Source organism: Schistocerca americana, chromosome 4, assembly GCF_021461395.2.
Source record: "Schistocerca americana isolate TAMUIC-IGC-003095 chromosome 4, iqSchAmer2.1, whole genome shotgun sequence".
Lineage (NCBI taxonomy): Eukaryota > Metazoa > Arthropoda > Insecta > Orthoptera > Acrididae > Schistocerca > Schistocerca americana.
In genome coordinates this window covers 23,302,030-23,322,460 of record NC_060122.1, presented here as the reverse complement: position 1 = coordinate 23,322,460, position 20,431 = coordinate 23,302,030, and the positions used below count along the sequence as shown (strand labels likewise).

The window sequence follows — 20,431 nt, the reverse complement described above, 5'->3', positions numbered from 1 at the left end:
AAGCAAGCGATATGGGAGTGGACAAGCGTAGAACACGTCTTAGTAACTACTTTCAGAATGGCAGACACACACCGAGCGAGGTGGTGCAGTGGTTAACACACTGGTGTCGGTTCAAACCCCCGTCTAGTTATCATGATTTAGGTTTTCCGTGATTTCTCTAAATCGCTTCATCAAATGTCGGGATGGTTTCTTTGAAAGGGCACGGCTGACTTCCTACCCCACTCTTTCCTTAATCCCGTGGTACCGATGACCTCGCTGTCAGGTCCCCTCCCCCAAATCAACCAACCAACCAGCAGACACCCACAGCCAGCTGTTCTCTGAAACTGGGTGGGTGTAATTACGTGATATAAATTTTCGCTTCGAAACGTGAACTCAGACAGACGTTTTACTGGCGCGAGACACTCCCGTCCGACCTGTGACTTGTTCGATGAGAATCTTTGGTAAACAGTGTGTATAATCATTGAACTCTGATACCGGGGTGTTGTTCTAGAACGTATTGTTTTGAAATTGTAGTGCCGGTGAATAAAGGTTGTTGGTATGTCAGGATGAATATTTTTGTTTCTCGTGATGGTAATTGACGAATAAAGTTTTTTGTATGATAGCATAACGTAATTGATCTACGAATAAAGCGTAATGTATCCAACTTGAAAGATAAAAGTAGTACTTAAGAAAACTACAGCATGGACATGTTTGTCATCAATAGGTAATGTTACATATTCATTTTTCGTATTATAGTGTAAAAGTAGCCGAGTGTTGTAGTTTGTAGGATATATTGAAGCTCTTTACCTATTGCGCAATATTGCGTTTTTAACTGTACTCGCCGTACCTTGTTGTTGTACTGTTTAGAGCACTTTATTTTCATTTAATAACATTTCTTGTAGCCTATAACCATCAAATGATGACCTTTGCAAGCGTCAGATTATGTGCAAAATTAATACATGTATTTGTGTACGAACATTTAAAACATTTATGTACAAAGGTTAAAATAAAGACTAGAGTTTTGATGAAGTATAGACTGCATATAACGGTGTTTTTCATTTCATGAATGTTTATATCCCTACAGCTACTATTGTTGCTTCTATTTACTGTTTGCAAAGATCTGCAGCCTACAATAGATTGCAGCTTTTGATATCGAGTAAAATTTGCTTTTACAGTCCAGAGCAGGGACTTTAAGAAGCATAGAATTCTGTCAGTGTCTACAGACATTTGTTTAGAGCCTCCGAGAGATGATTTTTAATTTTGTTTCAAATGCATGCCTAGTACATTATGTGCTTTTAATGGATACTCGCAATTTATGGTACCCTCATTAATGCACTTGAGTATGGACTATGATCATTTTTAGTCTTTAGTAATTGTGTTTATTTCTTGTGTTGCGGTTATGTATTTTATAACATTTAGGTGTACCACCCTGATGTTTTACAAAAAAAGAAGTGATGTGTATATATGTCCTATATACAGAGAGAATACAATGAGATATTTATTTTGGATAAGAGTGTCACAGAGGTCTCTCTGTGCCCCAGATCCTGTATCAGACTAACTGCTGTCTTACAGATCCTATATTTTGTTCAAGTGTACATGGTAAAGTAAGGAAGGCTGTCATGAGTCTGCAGATTGGTTTGAACACCAGAATGCTTTACTAGACATGGTCTTCCTGGAGATAGTGTGCCGTTGCCTTCCTCCATCCGTTGAACTTATGTTATACAGGTGGTATAGGAGTCCATACAGTTCAACATGGTCTCTGAACCAAGTGCAGGTACTGGTAATTAAATTATGAACAGACCATGTTAACAGAACTGTACATTGGGTTCAGTTGTATGAGGCAAGGCATTTGTTAACACAGTGGTGTCATGTTTGGAAGGAGGCTATTGCTCTGCTCACCCATCCTAATCGATGTTGTCTGTAGTTTTCCCAAATCATTTCAGGCAAATGCTGGAATTGTCCCTTCAACAAGATTAATGCTGACCATTAAACACTTGTGTGTATATGACTTGTATTTTTCCTTGTGTTAAGCTGACTGATCTTATACATCATTGTAGAGGCATTAGGGAAGCATCCAGTTCCACCCATCTGCTTTGACCCTTGATCATCAAAACGGTGGAAACACCTTCTTCCAGCATATACAATATATCGCCAGTTACATCAGTATGTACACACGTCAGCGAACACAAACAAAAATAAATTCTCACTCCAATAAAATGAAACTAGTGGGACAGCTGTGTGAAGCTAGGGGTTTAGGCCAGAGACAAGCTAACTATACAGCAATACAAAACACCCCACCATCCAAAAACAAATATTGTAAAAAAATCTCAGCTTATGAAATAATGACAGAGCCACAAAACCAACAGGAATCATCCATGTCAGTCAACCTATATAGCTCAAAAGCAGCCCTCAATGCCCACCAACAAACCACACAAAAAAAAAAAAAAAAATCACAACCATAAACTTCACAAACCTACATCTTCTTCTTCAATTGGCAGTACATCCCGGGATGGGACTTGGCCTCTTCATTAATTTTCTGTCATTCCTCTCTGGACTTTGCCATGGACCTCCCGTTACGGCAACCAACTCTGGCAGCGACCACTCCAACCTCGTCACTCCATCTCAACCTAGGTCGTCGTCCTGCTCTTCTCCTCCAGGTTCACTGCAGCAGGGTTTCCTTGCGGGATCTGTCTCATTGAGTCGCATTATATGTCCAGCCCACCTCAGTCTGCACAGCCTTATGAACTTCACCACATCATCCTCCTTGCAACAGTCGTAAAGTTCATCATTTTCTTGCCTTCTCCAGATCCCATTTTCATATACAGGTCCAAAATCCTCCTCAGTTACTTCTTTCATATGATCTCAGTTTGTTTTCACCCTACTTTGTAATTGTCAATGTTTCTGAGCCGTAAGTAAGTACTTGGCATATCAGCATTTTGTAAAGTCAGCACTTAGTCCATTCCAAAGTAGCATCGGTTAGAAGCACTTATGCGAACCATAATTTCAATAAAGGTGGTGCCATTTGCTTTTATCTGTGAGCCCAGATAGGTGAAACATTCCACTCGCTCAAATGTCATTCCCTCAAGGTTTATTGTGTGCTGTAGAGGTTTGTTAGTGCCATTATACATATACTTCATCTTTCCTTCGTTAATTCTCAGGCCCATCTCCTCTGCACTCAGTTTGAGCTGATCTCTGTTCTGCTCATTAAATCCAAGTCATCTGCATATCCCAGCAATTGTAGACCTACAGTAGATAGTGCCTCTTGTCTGGATACCCGATTCGCATACCACTTTTTCAAGCACCAGGTTGAAAAGTAGGCAAGAAAGCCAGTCTCCTTGCCTTAGTCCAGTTTGAGCGGGAAAACGAGGTGATAGTCTTGACTGCACTCGCACGGTACACTGGGGATACTTTAGGGTGACCTCTATTAAACGCACCAATTTTCCAGGCACTCGAAACTCCCGCATTGCCTCATAAAGTTTGGCCCAGTTTATTGTGTCACATGCACATTTAGAGTCAATGAAAAGGTGGTGCACACCAACATTGAATTCATTGGTCTTTTCTATTATTTGTCAGAGAGTAAATATCTGGTTTACTGTTGACTTTCCTGGTCTGAACCCGCATTGATAGCTTCCAATAATATCTTCTGCTATAGATGAATATAATATTCAAAAGTGTTATGCCTCTGTAGTTGCATTGATAGCTTCCAATAATATCTTCTGCTATAGATGAATATAATATTTAAAAGTGTTATGCCTCTGTAGTTGCATTGATAGCTTCCAATAATATCTTCTGCTATAGATGAATGTAATATTTAAAAGTGTTATGCCTCTGTAGTTGCTGCATTCAAATAGATCTCCTTTCTGATGCACCACACACACTATCCCTACATTCCATTCTTCTGGTAACTCTTCCTTTTCTCAGATGAGGCACACAGTCTTGTAGATCCTACGATTTAGCTCAACTCCTCCAGCTTTCAGTGGTTCAGATGTTATATTGTCAGTCCCTGGTGCTTTATTGTTCTTCAATCGGTCAATTGCTTTGTTCACTTCTCCTTGGGAAGGGGGAGGTACTATGTCATAATCTTCTGTAGCGACTGGGATATCTTCAGTAGGGGACTCTGAAGCATCCAACAGTTCACTGAAATACTTTACCCAACGCTCCAGTACTCCTGGTCATTGGTTAGTAGTGTGCCATTTTTACTTTTACACAGGATTATGTGCGGCTTAAATGCTCTTCTTTCACTATTAATTTTCTGATAAAATTTTCTAACATCATTTGTTTTTCCAATTGTCTGCAGTTCTTCAATCTGCTTTCTTTCCCATTCCCTTTTATTTCTCCGATGCAGTTTCTTCTCTTCTTTCCTTTTATCTTGATAATTTCTTACTGCTATACGAGTGTATGATTTCTCAAGCATTTTCCTGTATGCCAGTTTTTTTCTCCTGACTTATTCTCTTACGTTCTTCATCAAACCAGGAATTCCTTTGTTGTTTTCCTTCTTTCCCTGCACTTCTTCTGCTGCTTTAATGACTGCATCCCTGCAAGCATTCCATTCCTGATCCAGGTTATCACTTACACTATGGGTGTATAATGCAAGATTCTCAGCAACCTTCTCAGAGTACGTTTTAGAGATGTCTTCATTTTTTAACTTCTATACCATATACTTACTTTGAGGTGTTCCTTTGACTTTTCTTGCATTGGGTATTCGAGGTCTTAGTTTCGCAATTACAATGTAGTGGTCTGAATCTACATTAACTCCTGTAAGTTCATACATCTAGTAAGTTTGAGGAATGCCTGCATCAATAATTAGACGATCAATTTGGTTGAAGGTACGCTGACCAGGGCTACACCATGTTGCTTTATGAACCCTTTTGTATGGGAAAATAGTGCTATCTACAGCCATGTTATGTGACACACACAATCCATTACTTGTCCCATCAACCTCACGAACAATACCCACAATGTCACTTTCCCCCTCAAAACCCAACCCACTCAACTCACCAACCTTAGCCTACACGTCCTCTCCTGCAGCTCTCAAATATGACAAGCATAATAAATCTCAGTGATGCTCTTTTGCCAGCAATACTCATCTAAATGAGATTGCAGGTTGGATGAGCACCTTTCCCCTCCCTATAACAGATTTTATTGGCCCCTCCCCCAAATCTCCTTATGGTATTAGTGCAAGCCCCAGTGTCATAATCTTTAACTGAATACCATGGTTAACTACTAAGTGTTAATAACCCCTGTACAATGAAAACTCATCTGACATAACGGTGCTGCAGTCCTCAGTATATTCCTCAGTGAGCCCTACTAGTTCCCTCTTACTACAACCCCGCAAAACACTGAAAAACTATCAGAATATCCACCTGCCCTGCCCCCCTACCCTCAAAAAAAGAAAAACCAGTTGGAGTTGGACATTTCCAGTGACGCCAAATTGTAAAATTCTCCTTGGGCAAATAAATTACTGATGGCCAGCCATGGGCCAAATGCTATTATGTGTTGCATGTTGCAGCAGCTGTTTAAATAGTTAAATTTTTTATTTAGTATAATTGTAGTCAAATAGCCATATACAGTTCCTTTGCTTAACATTTTACATTTACATTTTTGTATATTCATTTATAGATTCCACTCTTTTACTGCACAGTTCTATGTGATATCGTTCACAGGCTTCATTACACAGTTCACACACACATGTTGTGGTTGGGTTGTGATAAGTTTTGTTTTTGCAAATTAGATTATGAAAGCCGTGAATAGATAATCTAGTTACAACATGTCGCAGTTCGAAGTTTGATGCTGTCCATGAGCAGTTCGTCATTGCTTCGGTTCCATAGTACTCCGGCCATACTGTTTCTCATTTATTCTCCATGATCTTCAGTTGATTGCTGGAAGCCCTGATGTTTGGCATCATATATGGAAGTCTGATGTCTTCAATTAGGAATGTCTCTCTCACTAGCAGGTACACTAGTCTAGATCTTGTTGTCTTTGAGAGACTTAGTGCTCTTTTTAGATAAGTCGATTTTACCTTTTCTAGTGTTTCTAGATTTTTTTTTTTTTGTCAGGTGGTCCCATATAACCTCCATCCCATAGGCCAGGATTGGCAAGATTTTTGTGTTGCATAATTTCAGGGCCATTTCTAGATTGAGTAGGTGGATGTTTTTGATGTCCTGTGTTGCTATTATTGCTTGGGCTGCATGTTCTGTTGCAGGTTGTGTGAAGCATAGTTGGTTGCAATGTCACCCCTAGGTATTTAAAGTCTGATGAGATTTTTATTTTTTGTCCTCTGATGTTGATTTCCACATTCTTGGGTGTTTTGCCTCCTTTTCTGAAAATCCCCATTTCTGTCTGTGTTATGTGTAGTTTGTGTTCACTACACCATTTATCTATTTTCTCAATGATTTTCTGCAGCTTCTGTATATCTGATGATCCTACGGCTAAGTCGTCAGCGTATGCATATATGTATACATCTTCATTTTTTTCAATTCGCAGTACTTCTTGTGGGGCAAGAATGTACAGCAAAGGGCTCATTGGGTCACCCTGTAAGACTCTGTTTGATTCCAAAATGAGGTTCGAAAAAGAGAGGTTGTCTGATATTGTGATTAAGTTTTATTCAAGGATTGACTTAATTATTCTTGCCCATACACATCCTCTCCCATTATGTTCTCCAGTTTTCGGACTACAAGATCTCTTTCCAGTAGGTCAAAGTCTTTGGTAAAGTCTATGAACACTGTGTAGAACATTTGTTTCTTTTGTAACACTTCGTCGATGTTGTTTGGAAGAAGCCTGACTGCCGTAAGTGTTGATCTTCCAGATCTGAAGCCCATTTGTGGTTCTGGGAGATGGCTGCCCCCATAGGCTTTGATTTTTTTCTGTAATTATCTTCGGAAACATCTTTTCCATGGCTACGCCTCTGTTCTTGTTTGTGTCCGTTGAGCCTCCTCTACCTTTGTAGAGAACATTTATTATCGAGTGTCTCCATTGGGTCAGAATTCTTCCAAGTTCAAGGGAGCCTGTCTCACATCTTTTATATGTTCAAACAATGGAAAAACCAGGATGGAATGTTACAGTACCAGAGAAGAAAAGTTGCTAACAATTTTTTGTGTAGCCGTGTAATTTAACTCATGTTTATTCAGACTACAGCTAGCAGAAGCTATTGTTCGGTGTTCTACATGATTTAGATCCCATTCTCCTTGGAAAAGCTCTGCTGTAATACCATAATCAGATGCATCTGTTGAAATTTTAAATGGTTCGCCCATAACCAGATGATGTAATGTGGGTGATTCAACAAGTGCTCTTTTGACATTCTCAAACGCTTCATTCACCACTTTATCCCAAATCCACTGTACTCCCTTCCTTAATAAACGTAAAATTTTCGGGTCATTTAGTTCTTGCCCTCGTATGTACCATTGATAGTGTCCGGCCATTCCTATAAATCCCTTCAGCTCTCTTACGTTTCTAGGATGTGGACATTCTTCAATAGCTTTGATGCATTCAGGGTCCAGTCTAATTCCCTGCACCCTTACTATATGCCCTAAAAACTTAAGCTCTTGATGCGCAAAATATGATTTAGATAGCTTCACCGTAATAACTTTCTCAAAAATTTTTCAGGATCTTACGCAATGTTATACAATGTTCTTCCCAAGAAGGTGATATTATCAGGATTTCATCTACATATATTATTAAATCAAACAATGGAAAAGCCAGGATGGAATGCAACAATACCAGAGAAGGAAAGCTGCTACTCACCATATAGCGGAGCTGCTGAGTCGTAATAGGCACAATAAAAAGGTTCACACAATCATAGCTTCCGGCCATTAAGGCCTTTGTCGGCAGTAGTCACACATACACACACGCGCACACACACACTTACGTAAACGCAACTTGCACACACATCTGCAGTCTCAGAGAGCTGAAACTGCACTGCGAGCAGCAGCACCAGTGCATGATGGGAGTGGTGACTGGGTGGGGGTAAGGAGGAGGCTGGGGCGGGTAGGGGGAGGGATAGTATGGTGGGAGTTGCAGACGGTGAAGTGTTGCAGTTTAGACGGAGGGGGGAGGGGGTAAGTAACGGAAAGGAGAGAAATTAAAAGACTGGGTGTGGTGGTGAAATGACGGATATGTAGTGCTGGAATGGGAACAGGGAGGGGGCTGGATGGATGAGGACAGTGACTAACAAAGATTGAGGGCAAGAGGGTTACGGGAACGTAGGATGTATTGCAGGGGAAGGATCCATATGGCACAGGCTGTGAAGTCGTCATTGAGATGAGGGGTATCATGTTTGGCAGCGTGTTCAGCGACAGGGTGGTCCACTTGTTTTTTGGCCACAGCTTGTCAGTGGCTGTTCATGCGGACAGGCAGCTTGTTGGTTGTCATGTCTACATAGAATGCAGCACAGTGGTTGCAGCTTAACTTGTAAATCACATGATTGGTTTCACAGATGGCCCTGTCTTTGATGGGGTAGGTGATGTTAGCGACCGGACTGGAGTAGATGGTGGTAGGAGGATGTATGGGACAGGTCTTGCATCTAGGTCTATTACAGGGGTATGAGCCATGAGGTAAGGGATTCGGAGCAGGGGTTGTGTAAGGATGGACGAGTATATTGTGTAGGTTCGGTGAACAGCGGAATACCACGGTGGAAGGGGTGGGAAGGATAGTGGATAGGACATTTCTCATTTCAGGGCATGACAAGAGGTAATCGAAACCCTGGCGGAGAATGTAATTCAGTTGCTCCAGTTCCAGATGGTACTAAGTCATGAGGGGAATGCTCCTCTGTGGCCGGACTGTGGGACTTTGGGAGGTGGTGGGAGACTGGAAAGATAAGGCACGAGAGATTTGTTTTTGTAAAAGGCTGGGAGGATAATTACGGTCAGTGAAGGCTTCAGTGAGACCCTCGGTATATTTAGAGGAGGACTGCTCATCACTGCAGATGCGACGACCACGGGTGGCTAGGCTGTACGGAAGGGAGTTCTTGGTATGGAATGGGGGGGCATCTATCGAAGTGGAGGTATTGCTGGTGGTTAGTAGGTTTGATACGGACGTAGGCACTGACGTAGCCATCTCTGAGGTGGTCAACATCTAGGAGGGTGATTTGTTGTGTTGAGGGACCAGGTGAAGCAAATGGGGGAGAAGTTGTTGAGGTTCTGGAGGAATGTGAATAAAGTGTCCTCACCTTCAATCCAGATAGCAAAGATGTCATCAATGAATCTGAACCAGGTGAGGGATTTAGGATCCTGGGTTTTTAGATGGCTCATGAAGAGGTTACCATAGGATGGTGCCATGCGGGTGCCCATAGCCATACCGCATATTTGTTTGTAGGTAATGCCTTCAAAGGAGAAGTAATTGTGGGTGAGGATATAGTTGGTCATGGAGACTAGGACGGAGGTTGTTGGTTTGGAATCCATAGGGTGTCTGGAAAGGTAGTGTTCGATAGCAATAAGGCCATGGGCATTAGGAATGTTAGTGTATAGGGAGGTGGCATCAATAGTGACCAGCAGGGCACCATGTGGTAACGGGACAGGAACTGTGGAGAGTCGGTTGAGGGAATGGTTGGTATCTTTTATATGGGAGGATAAGTTCCGGGTAATAGGTTGAAGGTGTTGGTCTACGAGAGTAGAGATTCTCTCAGTGGGGGCACAGTAACCGGCCACAATAGGGCGTCCTGGGTGGTTGGGTTTATGGACTTTAGGAAGCATGTAGAAGATGGGAGTGCGGGGAGTGGTAGGTGTAAGTAGAGTGATGGACTATGGGAGAGGTTCTGGGATGGGCCTAAGGATTTGAGTAGTGACTGGAGATTCTGCTGGATTGCTGGAATGGGATCACTGTGGCATGGTTTGTAGGTGGAAGTATCTGACAGCTGACAGAGTCCTTATGCCACGTAATCCTTGCGGTTCAAAACAACGGTGGTGCAGCCTTTGTCTGCAGGTAGGATTATAAGATTGGGATCAATTTTTAGGTGGTTGACTGCGGTTCTTTCTGTGGATGTAAGGTTAGTATGCATGTTGAGGGATTTGGGGAATGTGGTGAGGCAAGGTTCGAGAATAAGAAATTCTGGAAAGTAACGGGGTGGTTTGGAGGCAGTGGGGGTGCATCACGGTTGGATGGAGGAGTGAACTGAGTTAGGCAGGGTTCAATATTGGTCTTTGGTTGAGTCTAATTGGTTGGGTTGGTGGCGAAGTGTTTCCACTGTAGGGACTGGGAGAAAGAGAGAAGGTCTTCAACAAATCCTATATGGTTGAATTTGGGAGTGGGGCAAAAGGTGAGACCTTTGGAAAGGACTGATATTTCTATGGGACTAAGGCTTCTGGAGGGAAGGTTCATGACTGTGTTGCAGGTCTGTTTAGGTTTTGGGGATCTGTGTAGTGGTGGAAGTGAGTTTTGGAAGGTGAGGTTTGTCAGCTATGAGGGGGCATGGGGGAGATTTGGAGGTTGTTTTAGGAGTGGTGGACAGTGGTACTCCGAGGTGGCAGTAGGAAGTGAGCAGGATGGAGAGCTTTTTGAGGTGGTGTTGTGCATGTTGCTCAAGTTCCTGCAGGGCAAGAGTTTCAATGTGTGTTATGGGTTCCAGGAATTTGGGATTACATAGCAGAATTTTGCAGATGGAGAGAAGGTACTGACTGCAAGGAGGATTGGGCTTGGTAGATATGGTTCTGCAGAACTATGTTGGTGCGGGCTAAGGATTGGCGAAATCTGAACATGTGGAGGTCATTGTGGAAGGAGGGGTGGCAACTAGACCTGGGTAATTTGATGGTAATGCCATTAGGGGGGGATTTCATGAGCGCAGCAACAATGCAGGAACAGTATGTGGGACTGGGATCTGGTTAGGGATAAGGAAACTTTTCTGTATTGACGCAGGTGGAAGGAGCAAGGATCCATGGTGGTGCAAAAATGCGAAAAATTACATAAGAAAATTAATTGCAGCTGAAAAATTATGCAAAAATACACCCAAATATGTGTGAAAAGTATGAAAAGAGCATAATGGATGCACAGGAGGAGAAAAAAAGATGCAATCTGAGGAAGACAACGATAGTGGAAGGTGAAAACTCGCTAAAATTGGTGAGAAGTCACAAAGGTCAAAGTAGTGAGTAACTAATCATTAATAAATATATTTATATTACTGTGGGTAGCATGTTTGAGGGTGGATAAGCGTAAAGAAGGGGGACGGCAGATGTGACTGAATGAGGTGGATTTAGTGGGTGCGAACAGGGATAGAACGGAGAAAGTGTGGGAGGTGGGGAGGGGTCCATAGTTAAGAGATGCAAGATCGTGTGGCACGGGAAAAGTGCGGTAGATAACACGCTTAAATACGGGAACTGACTCAGGGAGCGTGATCAGTTTGAAGGTATAGGCTTAATTATATTGGCGGGAGTAATGTGGGACATAAGATGCTGCACCAACAATCAGCATGGTCTTGAGGCCGTCTGTTGCACGCGGCCGAGTCAGTTGATAATACAGTGCGGCTCATAGGTAGAGCGTGCAGTGCAGTTCGTAAGGCAACGAGAGAAACACAGGAAAGAAAAGAAAGAAAGATGGACATTGAGTATAGCGATGCAAAAGAAAGTAGTTACAAAGGAAAACGGCACAGGGTTACGATCAAAAAAAAGCCATCAGGCAAAAATCAAACAGTAGAAAATCCAGGCTGGAAAGCAACAATACCAGAGAAGGAAAGCTTCAATAAATCTCTCCCTTATGCTTCATCCAGCACACGTATAAATACAGATACAGAAATATTAAGTCCAAATGGCAGTACATTGAAATGGTATGATTTACCATCAAACAAAAATGCTGTATACTACTTTGATTCTGGATGTAACCTAATTTGCCAATATCCCGCAGTCAGGTCCATCGTGCTAAAAAACCTTGCTTCCTCAAATTTGGATAACAATTCGTCGATGTTAATGGGTCTGTCTCTTTCTATCTCTATATGCTTATTCAATGTCCGCCCATCTAACACTAATCGTACTCCTCCTGTACCTTTTTTCATCATGACCAAAGGGTTATTCATGATGCTGGAGCTATGTTCTATTATATTGTTATCAATCATTTTGTTGATTTCCTGCTGCTTCTTTCAAACTTACCGGTATTGGATATGGCTTACAGAAGAATGGAGTGTCATCTTTGATTTTAAACTTACATATGTAGTCGCTGATACTACCTGGACAATCGGAAAATACTACCTCATATTCCATTAGAATTTTATATAAATCTTGTTTTTGTTCACTGGTTAATATTATAGACTCGTTTACCTTGTCTTGTAAGTCAGCTTGACGTGATACATGACCTACACTATTGATCTCTGATGACAATTGTGCGGTAGCTGTTAATCGCAGACACTGACATTCAGTTGTTTGTTTACCAATGTACCTGTCTGTCACAAATGGTATCCAGTATCTACTGACCCCTTTTCCGAAACATAGAAGTTTTTCCTCAAAGTTTAAGATGACTTTAAATTCTAATAACCAATGTAAACCAAATAAAACATCTGTATTTATAATCTCTATGATTAACAGTGTTTGACGAAATAGAATATTTCCAACGCTACAGTTCACTTGAGTTTCGTGTTTCACAATTTTACTTTTCGTTCCTGTTATACCAACTATGTAAACTCCAGTTACTGGTAACAGCGGTAAGTGTTTTTTAGTCTGTAGTAAGTTAAAGGATGCGCTGGATATGAGTGACACTTCGCTCCATGAGTCTATAAATATGTTAATTTCAGAAGTCTCCATGGTCCCTGCTATTATAGATTGTGGATTGTTGATAACTAGGCTTTGGTCTTCCAGCAGTAACCATTCTTTAGTAGGTATTTTGTGTGTGAAATTAACATACTTATTATGAACTAGGCCTCCCAGTGTATCTCTACGACCTGGGCCCCGGCCCTGGATCCAGATCGCATCACGTTTTCCTCATTATCAGTAATCACAGGTTGGTTACCGAATCAAGATACTATGTTACCACTTTGTGTTCTACTATTACTCAGTACAAATTCCTGCGAAGTTACTGGACTTAAATTCGAAGGTGGATGTTTCTTTTGACAATTGTCATCACCATTTTTTCTATTGCACTGGTGTACTCTAGCTAGGTTGACTTTATGCTTTTTGAAATTATTACCACTATTCCTTTTGTAGTTCAGATTTTCCCCTTGATGTAGAGTTTCATTATGGTCTTGATTTATTGCATCTAGAGCTTCAACAAAAGATAACAATTCTTCAACCGTTTTCCAGCCCCTACGCAAGATGTCTTTCATTTCATAGATGGGTAAATGTGTAATTAAAATTCTAAATAATCCCTCTTCCTCCATCGGTTTATCCAAATACTTCGCCCTTGTTTAAATGCCAGTCGAAATATTTTCTCACAGAACCCCACATATTATTGTAATATTTTGGGTCCCACAAATCTGATATTAACTTTTCTTGTGCACTAGCCAACCAATATTTTTCTTTAAATTTCTTCTGGAAGTTTTCCCAAGAAGAAAAGTTCTCAATATTTACAGTACCCCATTCTGAGGCTTCCCCTGAAAGTTACCCCCCAGCAAGTTCAATTTTCTTAGAATCTTCGTAGTTCTTTGGCAAAGCTTGATTGAATCTTTTCAAAAAGTGAGTTGGATGTACATCCCTGTCCGGTTTAAGCTTAGGGAATTGTCTCAATAATCCCGAATTCACTCCCCATTGCAAATCGGTAACTACTTCACTAGTTAAAACAACATTCAGTGAAGTTGTCCGTTTTTCCACAAGTCATCTATAACCTTTCAGGTATCTCAAAGTTCGGAAGAAACAGTAGGCGATACATTCCCAGAGGTTACTCTCGCTACAACTTTTCAATCTATCATTTCCTCCGCCTGTTCCTGCAAACTACTTACATTTATAATGTCTGAGTTCGTTAGTTTATCTTTGAAGTTTCTTTCTACATTATCTACTCGTGTAATTTTCGATTGGATTATTGTCATTAACTTATCTTGCTTATCGATGCACTCTTTTACAGTGTGCAACCCCTGCTTTACAGCATCAAACTTAACATTGCATGCATTTTCAAATGATCCTAACTTTCCACTCATTTCAGATTCGATCATTCTGTTTTTGACTAAAGTCAGTGAAAAGTCGATTTACATGGAGGTTTAAAGAGTTAGTTACTTCATTCGTTAATTCTAATTTCAAATCCTCTACCTTATTGTTTAAATCGTCAAATTCAGTTTTTAAAGCCACCATACTTTCGCATAAACTACCAAATTCTTTGCTTTGCGATTCTACTTTGGCATTTAGCAAATTTAATTGAGAATTTACTGAGCCAAGTTCTTTCTTGAGAGTTTCATTCTGAGCATTAGAAGCTTCATTTAGTTCCTCTCTTAAAGCGGCTGAATCTGCCCTCTAGGCTTTAATTAAATTTACTAATTCAGACCAATCTGGCATCTATTTACTAACTTTGACAACCATAGCTGATTCTTGAGTTTTTTCCATTTGTCCTAAGTTATCTATATTCTTATCAGCTTTAGGCCTAGTAATCATTTAAAAAAATTCAACTCTGATTATAATACGAGGGTAATCCCAAAAGTAAGATCTCTTATTTTTTTATAAGTACATAGACCTGTTTATTTCTACAGTGGTGTACATCAGTTTACAGCTTGAACATTTAGTTATTTTTTGACATAATCACCATTTCTGTCGATACATTTTTGTAGACAATGTGGCAGTTTTTGTGTGCCCACGTCATACCAGCTCGCCGCCGTGCTGTTTAGAAAGTTATGAACCTCTTCTTTCACCTCGTCGTTGGAGCTGAATCGCTGGGGCCACAATTAACGCTGACAGGTACTGTGAGACTGAAAAAACTCAAACGGGCGATTCAGAACCGGAGAAGAGGAATGTTGAGCAACAAGAGCGTACACATTCTCCATGACAACACTCACCCACACATCGCTCGGCAAACCATTGCTCTCCTGCAACAGTTTCAGTGGAACATAATCACCCACCCACCCTGTAGACCTGACTTGGTGCATGTGACTATCACCTGTTCTCTAAGATAAAAGAACATTTGGCCGGAAAGCGATTCAGCTCCAATGACGAGGTGAGAGAAGAGGCTTGTAACTTTCTGAACAGCATGGCGGCGAACTGGTATGACATGGGCGTACAAAAACTGCCACAGTGTCTACAAAAATGCATCGACAGAAATGGTGATTATGTCAAAAAATAGCTAAATGTTCAACCTGTAAACTGACGTAAACCATTGTAGAAATAAACAGGTCTATGTACTTATAAATAAATAGGAGACCTTACTTTTGGGATTACTCTTGTAACTACAGTAGTATTGTTCACTGAACAGTTCTTACTAAAACAATAAAGTTCTGTTTTACGCTCGCCCGACATAGAGTTTAGGCTGCATCGGTAAGCGGATGTGTAACCAGCACCGGCGAACAGCAACTTATGCTGGTGGCGTCGGTTGTTGTTTTCTACATAGGCACTGGTGAGTGGATGTGGAAGCATGTCAGCACCGATGGACAGCAAATGATGCTGGCAGCATCGGATGTTGGTTTCTGTGTCTGCTTACCCACCATGTGTGAGAGCTGTTATACTCTCTACACCAGATCTTCTCAGTCGAATTGTTCTCAGTGTATCTCTTCTTAGTCTAATACATCAAGATCTTCTCTCTGTTCATTTAACGTTGTAATAACAACATTGTAATATAACAGTAATATAAAATAATATATAATATATGATAATAACATTGTAATAATTACTAATTTTCAGCATTTGAATTTTTAGGCAGAATCCAGTTCCATGAACTGGTTGTTTTGTCTTGTTATGCTCGGTTGCTATGGCAACATCTAATATCATCTTCTCTCGTATTTGTCTCAAAATTCCTATTTTCATGTCGTTTCACACAGGTTGCCACGTTCTAATGCTTTGGACGATTTGAAGTGGCGAAGTACGTGTGCAAAATCTCACTTCTTTAACAATAGACTTACTTGAGATGGTCAGCCGACTTTCCTTGCTGGTTACCTTGCTGCTGCAACCTCCTTTTCTCTTCTTCTCTGAAGTATATCTGCTAGGAACAGGAATTTCTCAAGATTCTTTCTACTTATAAGAATAAGCATACATGCGCAGTTTCTTTTGCTTAACTTCATGACATTTATTTGAACATCAATCTTTTACAAAACTCATTTTCCACATAAACAAACACTATCAAGTAAGTCTCTTTGCTTGTCCAAAGGTTAAAAACAGAGTTCATTTACACATAAGAAAAGGTTGGCTTAGAACCCAAGTCCATTCTTAATCTGAATCTGAACACCTGTCTTATCCTCTCCATGTCCAAAACGAACAATAATTAACAATATTTCAACTGTTCTTTTTTTTTTTCAATACAATAGTCAAAGTTATACAACAGCACAGAATACATAAACACTTGGTACATAAACACTCCTTGTTCTTTCACTACAGCTTCCATGGTGCGACCGGCATACACTTGTCAGTGCCGTTTGACCTCCATGTCTACAGTCTTCGTACTATGCACTTGGAACCTGCACACACAGACACGCAACTCACAGTAGATAGGCTCTCTCACACTTATATTTAAAATATCGTGTGTTCAAGGCAGTAGAAGGCTGAGTGATTCTAGAATTCACGCGGAAATTCTCAAAGCACTACAGTGTATGACATTTTTATTACGGTATAGACAGGACACAGCATTCCAATCAGCACCCTGAAGGCATGCGACATGTGACACGGCCGCCTCGCAAAATGCCCCTCACATTATGTCACTTTGTGGTGAGATACTCTTAATGACTTGTCGACACAGCATCGCAGACGGCCAGAGAAACGAGTCACTGGGGCGTTATTAATAGTTACTGATCAGACCACCGATCACGTTCGAGCCCGCTATGTTGCCAGTCCCCCCTACCCTGCATCCCGGCTATCGTTATCCTCAGCCCACCAGTCATACGCTGAGGTCCAGAGTCTGGAGAACAGTGTCGCCCCGCCTGCACACTGCTGCCAAACACTACGAATCCATCTGGCCGGCCAGCACCAGCCGAGCCATGGGAACGTCAACTGCCAGCTGTCATCTTGGCACCACCCAACTGCCCTGTTGCAGTGCAGCGTCGCTTCACTTGAGCCGGGGTCTGACGCCTCACAGTGCTCACAGGATGCGGACACCGAGAACCAACATTGGGCCGTGTCACCAGGTCTGCTCCAGCTCTTGGAACAGTAGAGAGTTTCCCTGAGTACAGTCTTATATTGTGGCAGCTCCCTTCACTTCTGACAGATCCCGTATTCACCGCCAACTAGTCTGATCCGTGACAGCCAGGTGGGACAGTTTTGTCGTCCTGACAGGCCCAAAAGATAGCTTATCTGCCACCCGTCATAGACTTGTCAGCCCCAGGCCATTGCATTCATAATGCACAAGTAACTGTTCCATTAAAATGGTTTAAAGTAGAAGAAGAAAAGAAAAAAAGGTAAATTCAAAAGAGGGTGCTAGATGTGTTTCAACATTAACCTTTTGTGATCAGTTTGTCTTATTTTCATTAACATGTAATATTTGCAATGATTTGTCTTATATGTAATATTCGGAGAAGACAGTAATTGTTGGCATATTTTATATCTCTCTGTTATGAAGTTGTGCAAATTAATAAAAGTACAGTGTGTGTAATCTGCTATCAGTCTCAAAATATTACTTTTGTAATCCAATCATTTTCTTTGTTGTAGGTACCTGGCTGTGGATAGCAGTGGAGATCAATGTACAAAAGAGAAGGAGAATTTACAGAAGTTACTTCAAAAAATTGAAGAGAGGCGGAAACAGAAAAAAACCACACTCAATACATTGCAAAATGAAACTGGGTATATCACTGAGAGCTCTACAGTGCCACAAGGAGGAAATGAAAGCGAAAGTGTCAGCAAGAAAAAGAAAAAGAAGCGGAAGTTGTCAGATGCAAATGAAGCAGATAGCGAGGATGTTAAAAATATGAGAATTACAGAGACTGGAGATGTCATCTCTAATGATGCACAGACTGATCTTATAAAGGTTGATGAGTCATATCAGTCTGAAAATGAAATAAAAGATTCAAATGAAGTGGATAATGAAGAGAATTTACCTGAAAGTGAATTCACTGTTCTTGGATCTGATAGCTTTGCAAAGAAACAAAAGGTAATTTTGGAAAGTAAAGCCACATGTCTGATAAGAGTTACTAGCTTGCCCGAATTCACGTTAATATACGCATTACATAGTTTCAGTGGTGCATTACTTCTAACTTGTAGAACAAGACTTACTAAATTTCTTTTTGTTTCCGTGGCAGTGAGTAACACATTGGTTTGGAAATTATGCCAGGTATTTCACCTTGTCAGTAATGTCATAAGTGGAATAATCACATGTGCTGGCTAATGGATGATGATTGTGATTCTGAGCTGCCGACTATTGTCTTGCTCTAACATGAAGCTGTTACATGTGCTTGTATTTATTAGATGTAGTGGACAACACAGTTTAGATGTTATTAAAGTCCTGAGAAGGGTGGTACACAGGTAAAATACTGGCCTCTGTTCATAAGGAATGGGACTCAAATCCCGTATCCAACCATCCAGGCTTAGTATTGTTACAGTTTCCATAAATCAATACAAGTAAATTATGCATTGGTTTCTTCAAAAGTGCCACATCATATTTCCTTCTCCATCCTGAAATCTGAACATGGGGTCCACCTCCAGTAACATTAGTGTCAACAGGGCGGTAAAAGCTGTTCCTCCTGTATCCTTACTACTAAGCCACTGTTGAATGCAGCCAAATATAAAATTGTAAGGTAAAGTGAAAGTTTCCCATTTCAAGATTACAAAATTGCTTGGGGACAGCCAGTTGTAATGCTTTCAGTGAACATACAGTCACAGATCTGTAGTTGCTCCAATTTAAGAAGTTTGTCCTTTAATAGTGTTGTGAGCTAGACGCATTCAGCAGTACATCGTAACTTATGTTGAACAGATATTTGCAGTAAGCAGTTAATTTTGTCATAAAGCAACCCTGCCTCACTTCTTTCTCAACTGCTGCTTCCCTTTTGTGTCCTTCAACACTTAAGAGCCGCTTTTTTTAGATAACTTTCTGCTCCCCATGTTGTATCCCAGCCACGGTCAAAATTCAAATCATATAGTCCAGTCAAAATTGTCATTTGCTTTCTCTAAATCTACAAATGCAGGTTTGCCTTTCTTCAACCTAGCATTTAGGATATGTCATAAGGTCAGTTATTGCCTGTTATATAGCTGCATTTCTCCAGAAACCAAACTGGTCTTCACTCAGGTCAGCCTTTGCCAGTTTTTCCCTTCTTCTGTGAATAATTTTTGTAAGTATTTTGCAACCATGTCTTATTAAACTGACTGATTGTTAAAACATATCTCCAGGGCACAGGCATTCCAGAACCACTCCTGCTTCCTCCGCAGTGTACTACTGCTCTGCAATCCTTACTCCATACATCACATCTCCGAAATTAAATCCCTTGCTCTCCAGCACCTGGATGGGTGTTCTCCATAAATTATCCAACTTGCTGATATCCTACTGCCACCTCGGGGAACCACTATCAAACCTGTATCATACACACAGTGTTCCTCCTCATCCACCCCTCATAGCAGCTAATCCCTGCCTAGCTGATTTTTTCAACTTGCCACATCCCCCAAAACTTCCTACCAACCCTCCACCAAATCCAGAGCCAAAGCATTCCCGTAACACTGCTGTTAACCTTTCCACCAAAACCCTCAGCACCACAGAAGTTTAATTTCTATCCAAAGGCCTCACTTTTAGCCCTACACCCAACTTCAACCATGCTGGACTTGTCAAAAACCTATTCTCCTTCTCCCAATCCCTGCCATGGAAGCACTTTTTTGCTGTCAGTCCCTCTAGCCAAAACCTCTCTAATGCCAAAATTGAATCCTGCCTTTTCCAGTTCACACGACCATCCAACTGTGATCCCCCCCCCCCCCCCCCCCCCCCTCTCCCACCTGCTGGTCACCTTCCAGGAATTCCTTACCTCTAACTTAGTCTCAACCATCCGTCCCTTTCCCACCACACCAATCTTTCAGCAGAAGAAAGAACAACCATACACAATTTCAAAACAAATCCTCACCTATTCATACTACTTGCAGGCAAAGGTTCCACCACTGTTGTTATGAATCGCAGTGACTACGTGGCAGAAGGCCTCTGTCAGTTGTCTGACTCCTCCAGAGTTATCCCATCCCAGAAGTCCAACACAAACTCCAGCCCCTGCTTTAAAGCCTTAGGCCTTTCCCAGCATGTCTTCCCTGAATCTATTTCAGTCCTCACCCCTATGACATCCCGCATTCCCACCTTCTACGTGCTCCCCAAAATCCACAAACCCAACAATCCAGGATTTCCCTTTGTGGCTGGTTATTGTTTCTCCACTGAAAGAATTTCGGCACTCATTGATGAACACCTCTAACCAATTGCCCATAATCTAGCCTCCCACCTCAAAGACACCTTCACTGACTCT

At 41.3% G+C, this 20,431-nt stretch overlaps 1 protein-coding gene across 1 annotated transcript in view; it reads left to right on the top strand.

Annotated features, from left to right (window-relative positions):
* The first annotated feature begins 451 nt into the window (after positions 1 to 451).
* LOC124612687 (ATP-dependent RNA helicase DDX51) overlaps positions 452 to 20,431 on the top strand; it is a 153,140-nt gene continuing 133,160 nt past the window's right edge. Inside the window, exons 1-2 of the mRNA XM_047141022.1 lie at positions 452 to 703; positions 17,658 to 18,096. Of these exons, the coding sequence (XP_046996978.1) occupies positions 681 to 703; positions 17,658 to 18,096 (462 nt within the window). The 5' untranslated portion in view covers positions 452 to 680. The remainder of the gene's footprint in view (positions 704 to 17,657; positions 18,097 to 20,431) is intronic.